The sequence below is a fragment of the Dromaius novaehollandiae genome, chromosome 5 (genome assembly GCF_036370855.1).
Source record: "Dromaius novaehollandiae isolate bDroNov1 chromosome 5, bDroNov1.hap1, whole genome shotgun sequence".
Lineage (NCBI taxonomy): Eukaryota > Metazoa > Chordata > Aves > Casuariiformes > Dromaiidae > Dromaius > Dromaius novaehollandiae.
This window is the reverse complement of record NC_088102.1, coordinates 28,622,464-28,638,479: the sequence shown is the minus strand read 5'-3', so window position 1 is coordinate 28,638,479 and position 16,016 is coordinate 28,622,464. Positions and strand designations below refer to the sequence as shown.

The following is a 16,016-nucleotide window of genomic DNA, read 5'->3' as shown; positions in this document are numbered from 1 at the left end:
TGGGTTCTGGGAAAGTCAAGTCCAAGTCTGTCTTCAAATTGAGGAAAGGAGGAATTTGAATGTGTTATGATCTTGAGGCTATGGGCCACTCTGTATTAATATGTCAATTATATCCTGAAACTAAAAAATTACAATGCTGCTTCTTTATTGATATAAAAATGTTTCATGGATGCATATATTAATTACAGAAATTAATATTTTTTCCTTTATTTTTTTCCCAACAGCTTCATTGACTCACTGAATTAGCACCTGAAAACTCAAGCAACACAAGACTGCTTCTGAGACCATCATGCTTTACTTCAGTGACCATGAAAATGAGGACAAACAGATCAAACTATGGTGAGCTTCTGTTTAATTACATGACGGAAACCAGCACAGCTGGAGGCAATTCTTAGCAAATTGATCAGAATTCCTTTACCTTAACTACAGCTTAACTAATAAATAGACTTCCATAATTTTCTGCAATCAATCTAAATGTATTTGAGAAATTAGTGAAACATTTGATCTTGAAAAGTCTAGTAAATCTTAAGCATATAACTTTGAAGAATTTACATAGTTTATCTTTCTGCCAAATCAGAAAAGAATAACTGTTTATAATAAAATCTTGTTAACTAAGCAAACTTTGTAGAAGAAGCATGTTCATTATTCATTTGCTATGTAACAAACCTGTAATTTTTTCAAAATTTAATATTAACTTTCACTGCCATGTTTGTATATTGCTCTTTTGTTTAAAGATATTTTTGTGTCAACTCTGGAAATAGTCATAGTAAACCCACAGAACATTTGAAAAGACTGAATGCATGTTGATGCTCTTCTTTTGCCTTTTTTTTTAAAGTAAGTGCACTTCATCCAACAATTTAGCCATTTCCCTAGATGTATCTGTTCCTTTGAAGGGGCTTTTCAAATCTTCCATGAGCAAGACAATCTTTAACTCCCTTTGAACATAACAGGCACTTGGAAAATTTAATGAAAATACACTTTTTAAATGTAATTGATCTGGCTTTCGCCCTTTCCCCGATTATTTCTGCAGTAACAGACTGGCAAAATCTGAAAGCAATAGAAACATCCTATTTGCTAATATAAATGAATATACTGAACTCTTTTTTCTAAAAGCCCATGGTGCAATCCCTCCTAAGGGACAAAAAATAACAAGAAAAAGATGGAGTTTGAACTCAAAGCAAACATAAAAGCTTTACGTACAAAAAATCAATTACACACCCCAATTTGTTTTTACCAGCAGCCAACGGAAAACCTGGTTAGCATGTTTCAGGATCCAAACACCTTGGATCTACATGTTTCACAGAATATTACATTATGGCTATTTCTAAGAAACAAACCAACAATTAGAGACACCTGTTAAAAGTGCCTGTGCTCTGTTCACACTTCATGTAGTATCTTAAAGTGACAGCATATTAAAACGTCAATGCAATTCTTTTGCATTACACAAGATATAACAACAGAAAGTGCAATTAAATTCTCTGCTCCTAAGTACTTGTAGCTGACTCATTTGGCATACAAGAAAAGTATTAAAATACACTGGCATACGAAGGAAAAATATTGAAAATATACATGTAACACTGCAAGACACAGAATTACAAAAAACATGGACGGACAAAATTCAGTATCTGGATTTTAAAAAAGCACATAATTTTATGTACTAATTAAGCATATATTTCTTCTATATATATAAACCACCAATTATACATGACAGTATTGAAAAATGAGTATTCCAGATAAAAGAAATATACCTAAACTTTTATTCAAAACTGTGCCTTTGAATACATACCTGGACACTATAAAACTTGCACACCAGTGAAAAATGCTTTAATTTTGATCCCTGCAGCATACACATATCTTGCTCAACTCATGTCAGAAGGTTCTGAGAGGCAACTAAGCCACATTATGGGCCATACCTGAGAAACAGACTAAGACAACACACCTTCAAGCTGTTTCAACAGATCTGTTTTATAGAGATCACCAGTACACTGACAGTGCATTTATAACAGTGTGAAATGAAAATTCCAGCTGGATGTAGTGGATTGCTATGGGAAAATTTTACTTAAAAAAGTCAATTGAGAGTAAAGTGGCACTGAATATAAAATATTGCAGTTATTAAAATGGAATTTCTCACAAAACCGGGCTTAAAATTCCCATGTTGTGAATTCATGCCCATGTAGAAGGTTAGAGCAGAGCAAACAAAACACTCCAGCTCCATTTAAATGCTCTGTGGAGGACTGCTGCCCAGTCTTGCAATGGTGCCCTCAAGAAAGGTCAAACTAGACCATCCTTTTAAAAAGTTTTACTTTTTCACATTTATTTAAAGTCACGGAGATATAGGCAAACATCACCATAGATTTTCAAAAAAATCTTATGGTCTCATGCCAAATCATCCACCAATACTGGATGTGTGAATGATTATTCAGTTACTGAGCCGCAGAACTTTGTGGGATGGATTTAACAATTCTGTAATTTATGATATACTACTTTTACCCGCCTGTCCTGATGCGTTAGCCCACTTTGTACCATTCTGTAGCAGAGGGAATAGAATGAACTGTTCTTTTCCTCAGTTATTTTTTCTCACAACCTGAACTTTAATGGATGTGATATCAACTAAGTTTGATGGGCTATAAGCTGTAGTATCTGAGGAGCCATAACATTTTCCCTTCTGGTACACTTCTCCTACGTGCGTAGTAACCTCTGGCAGAAGCATGGAGTGGACAACTAGGGCTGCTCTTCAGGACACTGTCAGTAGTCCTAGGATGCTTCAGGAGACCTTCTCTGACAAAGATGCAAGGCTGTGAGTTTCAGTCATGGCTCCGCGACTGACTAAGGGAAGCTGATTCAGTTTTTCTTCCTCTTTTTTTCTGTTAAATATGGATAAAACATTTATGGTGTTCTTAGGACTGTTGCAAAGATTTCTTGCACACTTTTCAGAATATATGAAGTACCAAGGAACATTCAGCATCCTTATAATTTCAGCAGTTTCACACTAGCTTCCAAAGTGGTAGTTCTGTTATTCTGAAATCCCAAAACTTTACTGAAAATTCTAATGATTGATGTATCTCCAAAAGATGTTTTCTCCTAACATGTTTGTCCCTGCTTTCTGAAATATGACTCATCAAAACTTTAGCTAACCAAAGTTTTATTTATTATGAGTTTTATTATGCTCTGGATAAGAATCCTGGCCTATTTTTCAAATAAGGAGGGTTTCAAATAGCAGTATTTGAAGCAAGGTATCTGCTTAGAAGCTAATTTGTCAGCAGATAGTGAATTAACCTCTATGCAAAGGCTTCTGGCTATTTGACCACATCAACTGAAATTTGGTGTAACTGCACGCAAATGTTTTCCAAGAGCACCTGTGAATTGGCATTGTGCTGTACCACTTTTATGATCTGTCACTCCAGACTGAAGTTTACATTATCCTTAGGCAACGTGAGTAAGAGGAAGAGACTGTGGGCCAAGCTTTTCAAAGCTGTTTCTTGTCGTTGCACTGCACTTCAGCTAGCCAAGAATACTGGAACTGTTTTAGCCTCAGCACACATAACACAATTTTGGGAGTTGTTCTAATTGATGCTGAATTCCTATTAGTCACAAGGGCCTGTCTTGGCAACCACAAACAGTTGAGTATAAAAGACATTTTGACCATTGACTTCTTTCCAGAATTACCTATTCCCACATAAGAGTTTGTGAGGAACAGGTGAAGTAGAGTCATTAATTCACCTCTATGCCACCTAAGGATTTCTGTTCTAGTAAGAAAATTTTCTAGTGCCAAAATCTCCCTCACAGTCTCTTGAGCAGAGTAGTATACAAAGACAAGTATAATACTTAGAATTTGCCGTTCCTCTTCAACATCTCTAATACTTCTGCTGCATATTTTCTACAAAGGCTGCAAAGTGAAATAGAACCTGCATTATTAATACATCTAATTGATCCCAAAATAAGATAAACCTCACCAGAATACTATGTTCAGAGTTTTAGTTTGTTCACTTGAATATTGATTGTTTGGTTAATAAGGGAATTGTTTCATGATACAATAGCTTTAGTAGCAGAACCAGCTTAAGATATCCTTGTCCAGGACCATTTGACCCTGTCAGTGTACCACTGACTCCTTATTTCACTGGCAGAACTGTCTGTGGGACTGTGCAGTAAACTGGATCACTGACAGACCTCAAACACAACTGCATGCTTTTGAAGGCTATTCCAAAGGTTGTCCTGTCACACAAACTGAGGTACAGTCTATTCACACTCAGATGCAGCAATTAACTGTTGCTTCTTAGTCCTCTCATCCTCTGATAGTATTAACTTTGCTCCTCATGCATCCTTTTTTCTGGGATTATCTTGTTTCTAATGGGTAAGGTGCTTTTCATTTTACTCAGGAGGCATGTGGGCAAGATGCAGTCATAATCATTGTTACTTTTATTATTTTTTGGATGATTTGTCATACAAGTCAGAACACTGAACTGAAAGGGACTGGCTGAATCACTGAATTTAGTCCCGTCAATCACAGGCAGCTATGCCATGCATGCCCTTTTATGCCCATATATGTCACTTGCCCTGAAAAAGTTACTAACCTCCACTGTAAAGATTGCAGGTTTTTTGCCTCCACAATACCTGTTAGAAGGGTGCTCCACAACCTTGCTGTGATAACTAAAACATTCTAACTGTACTCATGAGGAATTTATACCCATTTATTTTTGTGCTGATACTATGTATAAGCAGACAGCAACAGCTCAGAAGCCCATCCAACCTAATATCTAGTCCTTGACAACGGTCTCCACAGAGGATCATTAGGTCAGTGCACAGGAAGATGACAAGTACATACATCTCTATATACTTCCAGCTTCCACAGTTCTGGAGATCAAGCTTCTTCTTAAATATGTCCTTCCCCTCTCTTTTGTGAGAACACATAACTAGGGACACAAGTTTTATATACGACCCCTTACTTATTTCTATACCCAGCTTTAATTCTTAGGTAGGGCAGAATACTTGGTATTCTATTTTTCTTGCATTCCACAGCAGAGCTGATTGAAAAACTCACCAATGCTCAGAGAGAGAGGTCTCAGTTTACTTCCTTCCTTACTCCTCTCTCTCCCTACACTCACTCTTGGCTGGACTGTTCTGTTCTATATTTACTTTTTTTTGTTGTTGAATTAGTTTTTGGCTAAGTCAGGGAGCTGAATCAGCTGAGTGCAGGGCAGGCATGAGGGGGTGTAAGACCTCCTCCTTTTAGCAGCCATGAGTTATTATATTTGCTCAGGCTGCAATATGAAATTTCACCCCTAATTACATGTTTCACAGCAAAGTCAACAATTTTTTTGTAGTGTGCAATCATTTATTGTGGTACTAACAGCAAGCAGCTATTGTAATATTGTGCAATTCTCCATTCATTTTATTAACAGGCAACTTCAGGAATCTCTTACTCATTCAAATTTGGCAAAGTATTTACACATGAATCAAGTATTGCAAAGCTAATAAATAAGTGCTTTGAAGAACAGGAATTAATTTACCCATGAGTTTAAATGGTTTGATGTCTCTGGCTCAAGGTATTGTTTCATGAACAGCTGAGCTCATCTAAGAGCTCACCTAAAACAAAACAGGGAGGTTTCACCCTCAATTCCTCCTCCCCCATTCCTATTCCTTTTTGTAGTGTGGTCCTGCCTCTTCCCTTATGGTAGTTCTGATGCTTATTGAACCTTTCCAGAAACCTTCCATAAGCAGTTCCCTAATTAATCAAAAATTATATAATTTTTGGTAAATTACTTTTCTCTTGGAATGGTGTATAGCACAGGCTAATGGGAAACTACAACAAGCTCTACAGCTGGTGCAAGGTGACCAGGAGGAGTGTTGCTGACATGGCAGGAGATATGCATCTTGTCCCTTTCACATTAATGAGCTGCAAAATTGAAACTTCCCATCTCATGAAATTGCAAACTGAATTTCAGTATATTCCTAAATTTCATGAGATGAGTCATACAGTGTTACAAGCCACTATCTGTATAACAACAGAATGGTAAGCTGTTGCAGCTCTTAGATACGTCAAATTGTTCAGATAGTAAGACAAGTTGGTGAGAAAAGGAAAAGTGGGAAGGGATATGAAAATGAAAATGATGCATTACTATTGCTTTACAAAATTCACCTTCCAATGGCTAAATTAGGAAAGTCTTTTAGCTACCTAACATCCTTATATTATTCTTACTCCTCCTGAGGTGGAACTCAAATTGCACCTTTATGGGAACAACGCTTTTGTCCACACTAATTGGGCTTCAAACTCTAAGAGAAGATATAATACTATGAAATATTAGACAAGATAGAAAAGTGGCAATCGTAAATAAAAGTTCTTACTTAAGTTAGAGATGCAGTAAATAAATTTGGGTGTACATCCTCAATTAGCATGAAGTTTTGCACTACAGCTAGGTGGATCTAATGGTATGCAGCCACTAGAAAAAAATGCTTTTTTGATAGCTTAATTTTCTGACATATCAGCAAGCTGAATCAGCTTACCCTGAAGTTTCGCAATTGCTAGATCTGATACAAGGGAAATGGTGGGACCATTTTAGCAACACTAGAGAAGCAAGTTGGTAGGAGAGAATAAGGAGCAGGACTAACTCTTTCAGTGTCAGACCATCCTCACATCAGAGTAGGTATAATATTACACTCCACCTTAAGTGACAGTGTGTACACACATGCCTTTCATGCATACCTTTAGCACAGGGCTCTGTGGTTGCTACTGATGACCTGTCTGAGTTGCCCCCTTCCTTGCTCTGGTATTGCCTCTTATGCAATTGTGTGAGGAGCTGACTCAGGAAACGAAGCTGGCCAAAAAGAAACCCAACCAGAAAGTGATTAATTGATCAATTTTCCACTGACTCAACTCCCTGAACTGTCACTGCATGGCTATTAAGTGTCAAGGGGACAAATGTAATCCCAAAATAACTGAGCTTAAATTCTTGTGGAACCACAACTTCAAATTAAAGATGCTTTTGCTCACTTTTTTTTCTGAGATATAAAAAATGTCTGAAAAGATTTTTCTTTTTTGAGCTTCCTTTCCTAATTTATATTCCAGTTTAACAATCTCAGAATTATTAAATTCGATCTTTCCAGTTTGTCACTGACTCACTCAGAGAAAAGTTTCATGAGACAGTCAAGCTCATCTAAAAACCAGCTGCTGTCTAAAGGCACTTTTCCTATCCCAGTTCCCAGTTGTGTTGTCCTTCTTCCTCCATCACACTCTGACACTTGTCTGATTTTTGTGTTGAGTTGATTCAGCTCACTAACCTGCTAAGAAACGGCTGGGAGTGAAGAGAAAAAGAGGCTGCTACTTTTAGCATCAGCAAACTCTTAGATTAGTCCAAGTGGCCTGCAAAATGTGACTCTCAGAGACTCTGAGGTCAGTCCTGTCAGTTTATCCATCTCCACCTTAGAGACCTATTTACTTTGGTGCCTTTTAGGAATTCAAATCAAACTGGAGTAGATGCAACCACACAAGCAAAAGTTGAAGCAATCTAAATGCAATACCAACTCATTAAGACCTCCATTTAAGTTCTCCTTCCTATGTACTTCTATGTCATAATTCAGACAGGTTTTTCATGTTCTCTATAGCTTTCAAGGCTGATGAGACATGGACTTTAAATATATGGGGAAAATACTGAAAAAAATTCTTTAAAGCTTCTGAATTTTCTTTACTGAATGTAAATAAACAAGAAAGGATATGAACTTTCCACCACCACCACCACAACCCCTGCTTTTTTAACAAGTGAGATCCTAAACAAATAGTGTGATTGTCAATATGAAGATTCTTGAATAAAGTCACATAGGCTTCTTTAAGGGAGCCTGGCACTCTATTTTCCTCAGAGAGAAATAACATTCCCCACCAGCCAAGGATGCTGTTATTTTCTCCTAATTCACACCATCCAGTGTCACAGACAAATGCGAGGCTATGGTACAAGTCTCTGTTCCTAGCACAAGAAAGTCACTGTATGCAGTGACTCAGGCAGAGAAGTCCTACAGGTGCGAATAGTGAAGTTGAAAACCATAGCAAGAAATAGTGTTTCCAAAAAGAAGTATCCAACTCACCTTCTAGGAGAAACCAGCCTGACTCAAGTTGCTACAGAGGAAGTTAAAATCTGAGCAGATGCTAGATGGATAGTATCACACGTAGCACTCAAAAGTATTTGTCCCTTCTCGCAATTACAGACACCGAACAACACCACGCGCACCCACTGCGCGTGTGGACACTCCAGCACTTTCTAATCTCTCCCCTGCAGACAGGTATGTGGCAGCCAGTACACAGGAGATTCTCAGGTACCATTTTGTCCCTACTGCAGATTTTGGGAAATGGATAGCAAAGGATAAGGAATGGCAGCACCTTTCGTAGTTCTGAGAAGTTAATACTGCTAAGGATCAACAATCCATTACTGCCCATTAGGGACAAGGGGCAGCCAGGAAGGAACTGCACCTCGGAGAGGCACAATTCCTTCTGTGTGCTGCTCTTGGGCTGGTGCCGCTATGCTCTGCCCCTCGCTCAGCTCGGGTTGTAAAAGCACAATCGAACCCGCTGACTTCTCACCAGGGAGTCATCAGTTTACTACAACACTGCAGCAGTTAAAAACTTGCAAATATTTCCTTAGTTTTTTTTTTCTTTTTTCACTCTCTTGAGAAATAAATTCAAAAGAAAGCTCTATTGTGCCAAGATTATTTTGGAGATGGTATTTTACTTGCATCCTACTCAATATGAAGACTCTTGTTTCTCAAAACCCCCTCTAGACCTAGAATACACACTGATGCATCTGCTAGTAAAAACATGCAAAAAGCGTAGTTCATAAAGATATTATCTCTCTTTTTATTTATTTATAGATTTACTTGGAACCCATTGGCCTAATGCAGTTATTTTAGGGACATACTTAAATACAGCACTAATGGCCAACTTCTCTGAGAGAATTATTGGCATTGCTACATTTACATTGTGCTTCCAACATATACAACTTTCTTCTCTTGTGTGCATAGCCTCTAAAAGCTAGCTCACATATAAGTAAAAAACAATGCAATGTAAAGAGGTAGGTAATTGCTTTTCTTTTTAGTGTAAATGAAGATGTTTTATAGTGATTTTTGATACTTAAATGATCTCTCACTAGTTTCACTACATGACCAAATACTAATAAAAGTAAATATAGCTTTTCTTTTTTTTTTTAAACAAAGTGGTTCCTTGCTTGCTTTATTTTCAGCATGTTCCATCCATGGTTAGAAATCAGGCATGACAGTGGTCTAACCCAAAATTTTTGTCCATGGGTTAGAAATCAGGCATGACCATGGTCTACCCATGAATGTGATCTTAATGTTTTATACCACTGACAAATCATTAACATCTGTTAATAACTCACCCAGCTGCTTTGTTAGATTGTTTTGAAAAAGCCTTGTGCACAGCATACAAGTCTCCAGCTCATAGCCTATGTAACCTTTCCCAACTGCTTAATCCTTATTTTAAATATTACTTTAAAATGCAGACATTTTAAAAACTATCCCATTTCTTTGTCTCCAGACTGCTTTTTTAACTGTGCTGACATCCGTTCACTTCCACTCCCCAATTCCCATTTTAAATACTTATTTTCAGCATGTATTTTTCTTGTAAATAGAATCCCATGTACTTTCTCACCTCCTAGCCCTCCACTTTCTGCTTTCCTCCCTTGCTGTCATTCCACAATATCCCCCGTGGTTTCACTTGCATCATTATATTTTAAATGAAGGATTGATACAGACAGAAGATTATTAAAGAGCCTCTTCAATTATCTAATCCTAATTTAAACTTGGGGGAAGGAAAACAGGGGCATGTCATGCATCTACTGTGTCTACAGGGAATAAACAAAGGGAAAGATGAACAATGTACAATAAAAGGGAATACAGGTAGTTGTTAGGGATGAAATTACATAATGGAAAGTTTCAAATGAACACTGGAAGACTTCCTGGCTGTGAGAACCAGTAGGCTGTGCAAGAGCCTCCCAAGGGAAATAGAGGCAGCTTGTCACCTAGCACACTTTAAAATAGGCTGCCCAAAACCTGTGGTTTGAGGCCAAGCAGCTAACAGTCAGCCCTGGGTGTGAAGCCTGGGAGCGCAGAGGCAGGGATGTCTGAAGATGCGCAGAAGGCTCTCGTTCCTCTTTCCTTTCTGACCTATCGTCCTGAGAAGGCAGAGGGGAAGGAGAAGACAAGCAGGAACTACAGAGAAGGGGATGAAGCTGGTCCGTGCTCAGCCTGGAAGCCTGTCCCACGCTGGGGATTTGCCTCCTGACAGGCAGCATGGGAGGACTGGAGGAAGAGGAGAGCACGGCCTGCTGAACATGGCATTGGGAAGGGGGTTCAGAGTGTTGGTACAGCAGTGGCAGGAGGCAGGGCACGACGGTAACACCTGATGTGGGAACTGCCTGTGATTTTAAGTGCTGGTTCCACTGAACCGGACTCAACTACATCCAGTACAGCCATGGATAAAATGCTGGCGGTTTCGGTAACATTCCTCATTGCCCTGCACTAGCAGATGAATAGGCAAACAGATCCCCCCCTCCAGAATCAACAGGCCGGATCTATAAATGATGTACAGGATAGTCCACATTATACTGAAACACTCATACTCTGTCAGATATATTTCTTTCTATTAGAGTGTAAGGGGCATGAAGGCAATTTACATAACAAAAAAGGCACACAATTAAAAAAGACCTGCCTGCAATCTGTAATTTCTTCCAGTTCCTTGATGTGTAAAGTATGGTCATTTCTTTTTTTTTTTTTTTCCTTTTTGTACAGCAGTAAAATGGGTATCCTTAGGCTGTGGTAATTAAATAAATTATTATAATGTGCTAATGTATTTGGAAAGATATACTTACATCGAGACGTTTCAAAGCATATACAAAAATCTAATGAAAAATAATAATGAAGAGAAAACTACCATTAAAGCTATTGCTTAAAAGCTATTTAAAGGCAAGCTAAATGGCTTAAACATTTATAATGATCCACAGCGAATGTCAGCTTTATTTTAGTGGGGATCGGTATCTCAACATCCCAATTCATCAGTGCTATATTAAAAACCCTGCCATAACTGGCCTACCTGCTAGTGGTAACAGCAGAGAACCAAGAACTAAACAAATTGTGGGAAGTCAATCCTTCATCCTAACATCAGTCATGATTTCTCCAACTCAAGATTTAGTCAAATGAGTGCAATTGTGTCAGCAGGTTTTTTGTCCACCTTTATAGTATTTTCTATACAAATAGGGTTGTATTTTTCTAGGGCTGTCAGCCTGACCCCCACACATGTCCAAATTGTTTCACATTTAATTTTTGTCATGAAGATTTGGTCACAGTTTTTGACCCACATATATATATGTACATGTATGTATATATGCATACGTATACCTTGAGATAGTACAAAGACAATCCAAGTGATTCTTCCTATCTCTTATTTCTTTGGTAGGTTCTAACTAGAGAAGCAGCCAAACGGTAAGATAAGCACGTTTTAGAGAGTGTCTCGTCCTATATGTCCTAGTCCTATTCCTTCCTTTCCTTTCTCCATCAGATAGTGCTATCAAAAAAGAAGCATTTTGTCATATCTGTAACTCATGACAGGGTTCTCCCCACACCGTTACTGTTTTGGAGCTTATTGTCACATCTGCCTACTCCGCCTGGAAGAGGTTTATATTATGAAAGGAAATATTTTTATAAAATTAAGATAAAAACAAAAAGAAGGAAAAAAATTCAGCGCTTTCTTGGATTTAAGCCAGGAGCGCACAATGTGCAGCCCATGAAATCATAAAATGCAGTCCACACCACCCTCTTGTAACTGTGGCATGAGGACATAGCTAATCAACTGCAGGTTTTTCCACTGCTAGTGAACTTAAACATCAAGCAACTTCCCCTTCTCTATCAAGGAAGATACTGTACCAGTACAACTAAATGTGTCTGTGTACATTTATTTTTAAAAGATGTAAATACATATATGCAGATTATAGAAGGGAAACCCTCTGGCTCCTGTCAAATTACAAGTTCTGCCCTTGTAGTTGCCAGGGAATGTTTATATGAAGCTAGTACCCAATCTCAGTAAGTATTGGAAATACAAACACAGAAAGAGTATTGTGCTATTGCATTAGAATGAAAGCAAAACATACATTAAAGGGAACTGAAATGAACTATTCTAGCTCATTGTCCAAATTCAACGAAAAGCAAAACAATGAGTATAAAATTGTGAAGAGCAAAAATCCATGTTTAAATTTTGCAAATGTCTATAGTCAAAAGGGTTGTCACTAGGAGGACAAGTAATATTCGACAAGTCTTTTAACATAATTTTGATTTGTTCCTAGTGTCAACTGCACAAGTAATCATCTGTAAAGAGTTCTACCAGAGAGAGCTGTGCTTGAGGTGTGTAAATACATAGGTGGAAAGATGCACCGAACAAAGGTCTTGAACCAAAACATGGGCTACTTTTTGGAGAGCGCTAAGGCCACTCCAAATCAGCTTTGATCGAGCTTGATTCCAAAAATCCAAAACACACCACTCAAACCTATTAGACTGAAAAGAAAATGTATAAGAAAACCATCACAGATTTCCTCTTGTCAGTCCTGGTTCTTCCTCAGGCATTCTTTCTCCCTGGCCCTCTATGGGAGACTTTTCCCTTGCATCGACTCCTCAAAAGCTTGCCCCACCATCTACTACTGCTGCTCTCCTCAATTCTCCTATGACAGTCCCGCCACTGCCTCCCTGCACAGAGCGCTGCTTCACTTCCTTCCAGTGTGAGGGGCTGGCCAGCTGCACACTTGCACAATGCAGACAGCTAATGAGGAGTCTGGAGCTTTCATTCATTTTATTTTTTTCCCCTAATAACTGTAGAAACCAGGAAAGGATCCTTTAAAAGGGAAATAGAGATTATTATTCTATCCTGAGCATGTCAAAGGCGGACACGGGTTATTTGGCAGGTGTTAGAAATTCCACAGTTACAGCTCCCAAGTAAATCTAGAGATTAAGGGTAGTTTTTGTATGGCCAATGAAATGGCAAAGATAACATGTAAACTAAAGCACAGTAGCACCATGCCAATTCTGTCAAATGGAACTGAATTTTTTATGGGATTTCAGTTGTTTAAAAAAGCATCTATTGTTCATAAAAATATACAGTATACAGGAGAATGTGCAATCAAAATCATCCATTTGACCAATTTCCACATACAGTATCATCATTAAAAAAACTATCAGCAAAAAACCTAAGAAAAGAGATCTAACAGTCTCTTTTGATGATGTACAAATTCAGATTCTATAAGAGCAGGGATATGATTATTCTAAAATCAAGGAACACTAAGTCTAACAAGTTTTCCACAAAAACTACACTGATTTGAAATAGGGTAGCATTAAGCACTTCTGTTTGACCACAGATAACATAGTATAACATGAGGAGATGATGAAATTGCATTTACACAGCTCTTTTTATCCCAAAGGATCTCAACAGTCTTTATAAAATACACATATGGTGTGCCTATAAATGCAAAAAAAGAATATAAGACCAGAAATCACTTTGACCAGCACTGCAAATCAGAGCATCTGTTTAACAGTGCACATCAATACCATTCTTTAATTCAGGGAAGGATTTAAATTGGAATAGTATATCTAGCTGGAATTATTAGCCCACGTGCCCTTATTAATTCCTAACAGATTGTATGGAGAAGGAAAACAAAGGGCAAATTACAGAGCCCTGGATCATATCCACATCCAAATTATTGTAAACTTGAGATAAGTTCTTATTATATACAACTTGGAATGAAGGATCTGTAAGGAAATATTCAAACTATTTAAATGCTGAACTTTAAATGGCAAAAACAGAGTATCAGCTAGAATATGCACACAGACCCTAGGAACGATTGTGCCGAAGGCCACTGATAAATCAAGTAAGACTAATCCCAGAGAAAAGCCTTGACATTTGGTTGAAATAAGAACATTAAGTTGAGCTGGTCAGGGATTATTTTTACCAGGCTTTTTTTCCCCCAAATCAAAAAACTTTTCTCAGGAAAGGATCAGTTTCACTACATTTTTATATGCTTTTTCAAATGATAAAGGATATTCTTTTCTATATTTTTGATCCAATACTTTTATTTTCCTGGTTCAAAATGATTTTTCATTTCAAAAAAATTGAAACTGAAGTGAAAACTTTCAAAATTCAAAATCAGTTAAATAAAATGTTTCATTGGCTAAAATTCATTGGGTTTTTAACAATCTTCTGAGAGTTCAGCTTTTCATTCCAATTTAGTATTTTTTGGTATCCTGATAATTTTCCCAGAACAGAAAGACTATTTTCTGCTTAAACTATTACAAATCTAACTAAAGCAGTTTGCATCAAGTAACATCAACTTAACACAGCCTGATGTGAACTAAGTGCCTTATGACCATTTGGAAATGGTAGCATTCTATAAGGACAATGAACTCTTCTTTAAACTAAGGTTTTTCAGAAATAGACTCTGCTACTGCTCACTTCAACAAAAAAGACCAGAAATCAAAGAGGAATTAATGATATAAAGGAAGTAGTTCTTGCAAAACAACAGATGGAATGAGATCGGAAACACATGTAGTAAGCTGAACTTCTCTAATAAGACCACAATGACAAAAATTGGAACAAAGGAACAAAATGGACAAACACACGCAAAAAGCAGCAGAACAGTTGCTGACTAGAAATGAGCCTGCAACACAGAGTCCAAATCTGCATCTCGGGACACAAGGATGGGTAGGATAACAATCTCACCAACAACTGTCCTCCCAATCCTTTATAGAGGTCTGAATCACCTCCAGCAAAGCTTTCCTATCTGCATGACTGGGACCTAGACAGAGCCCTAAGGGAGCAGTATATGGTAATTATAGGCATTGCATGTAACACACGGCAGGAAAAATAAATTTGCTTCTCTTTATTGTATACTTCTGCATTCTGGTTTGCTTCTCATATATGAGAATACTCACTTATGAGTAAAGAAATGAAAACTAAAACGCTCAGAAAAATGCTTGAGTATTCAAGATACCAGTAATGCAACTATTTTTTTACCCTCTCAGTAAACAACATATTAAGACCAAAATCACAGGATCAGATTTTCCAGATCACTTCGTCATTTCTACTTACATAAAAACAAATATGTAGATAAGAAATAGGGACAAAAAACGCTCTCATCAGGTCTCAAAAATCTGTGAAAATGATTTTGGAGGTATTTCCCAAATACATATAAAGGCATTAATGCAGATGATACATATAGTAAGCAAATTTAACTATAGCCATCTTTATAGAATAGAATTTCCTTACAAGGTTAAAATATATATTTCATAAAACACATTTAACACCTTTGCATGACCTCTAACCAGAAATGTGTCATGCTATTCAAATTCCATCTGTCAAATGCTGTTAGAAAAAGGTAAGTAAATATAAATGCCATTAAAGGGAGAAGTTATCTTACTTGGAGAAGTTCTAACATTTTGTTTTTTTGACAGCTCCTAATTTGGACATCTTCCAGTGTCAACAAAACCTGTTCAAGCAGATTCTTACCTTGTTTTCACTACATCAAGAGGATGCATCAGGCAAATTTCTACAAGGCCTAAAAGATAATAAAAAAAGACCTAATAAATGTTTGTACAAGCAGTAGTTTAATTTTCATTGATTCCAATAGATTTGGAAGTTTGAAAAGTAAAGCAAGTAAAAAACTAAACTTATCATTGACGATACAGTACTTATATAGCTCATATAATAGAGATAGTCTTCTGAAGTGTATTCTAACAGTCATGAGGGATTTTAGACATTAAACTAAACATTTGCAGTTGTTGACTGTAGTGGTGGAAAAAGTGAGGACATAAGCTGTGTGATCACTTTAATCATTGTTTTTGATCAGTTTTCTGACTTAGGAACACCAGGAACATTTGACTGGTATCACAAATAAATATATTAAGTCCTGCTGAAAGTACTGAAGGAAGGGAATTCAGGTTAGCACTGGCCTCTTTGTCCTATAAACTAATCTCTAAAGATT

General features: G+C 37.4%; 1 protein-coding gene and 1 long non-coding RNA gene across 3 annotated transcripts in view; one reads left to right on the top strand and one right to left on the bottom strand.

The window, feature by feature from the left end:
- The window catches only part of LOC135328470 (uncharacterized), a 31,648-nt gene extending 16,057 nt beyond the window's left edge, over window positions 1-15,591 (top strand). Inside the window, exons 2-3 of the long non-coding RNA XR_010389365.1 lie at window positions 225-339; window positions 15,487-15,591. This is a non-coding gene — a long non-coding RNA (uncharacterized LOC135328470). The remainder of the gene's footprint in view (window positions 1-224; window positions 340-15,486) is intronic.
- The window catches only part of SLC25A21 (solute carrier family 25 member 21), a 254,227-nt gene that overhangs the window by 94,223 nt on the left and 143,988 nt on the right, over window positions 1-16,016 (bottom strand). For both annotated transcript variants that reach the window (XM_026120297.2, XM_026120299.2), the window contains exon 2: window positions 15,542-15,590. In XM_026120297.2, the coding sequence (XP_025976082.1) occupies window positions 15,542-15,590 (49 nt within the window). The remainder of the gene's footprint in view (window positions 1-15,541; window positions 15,591-16,016) is intronic.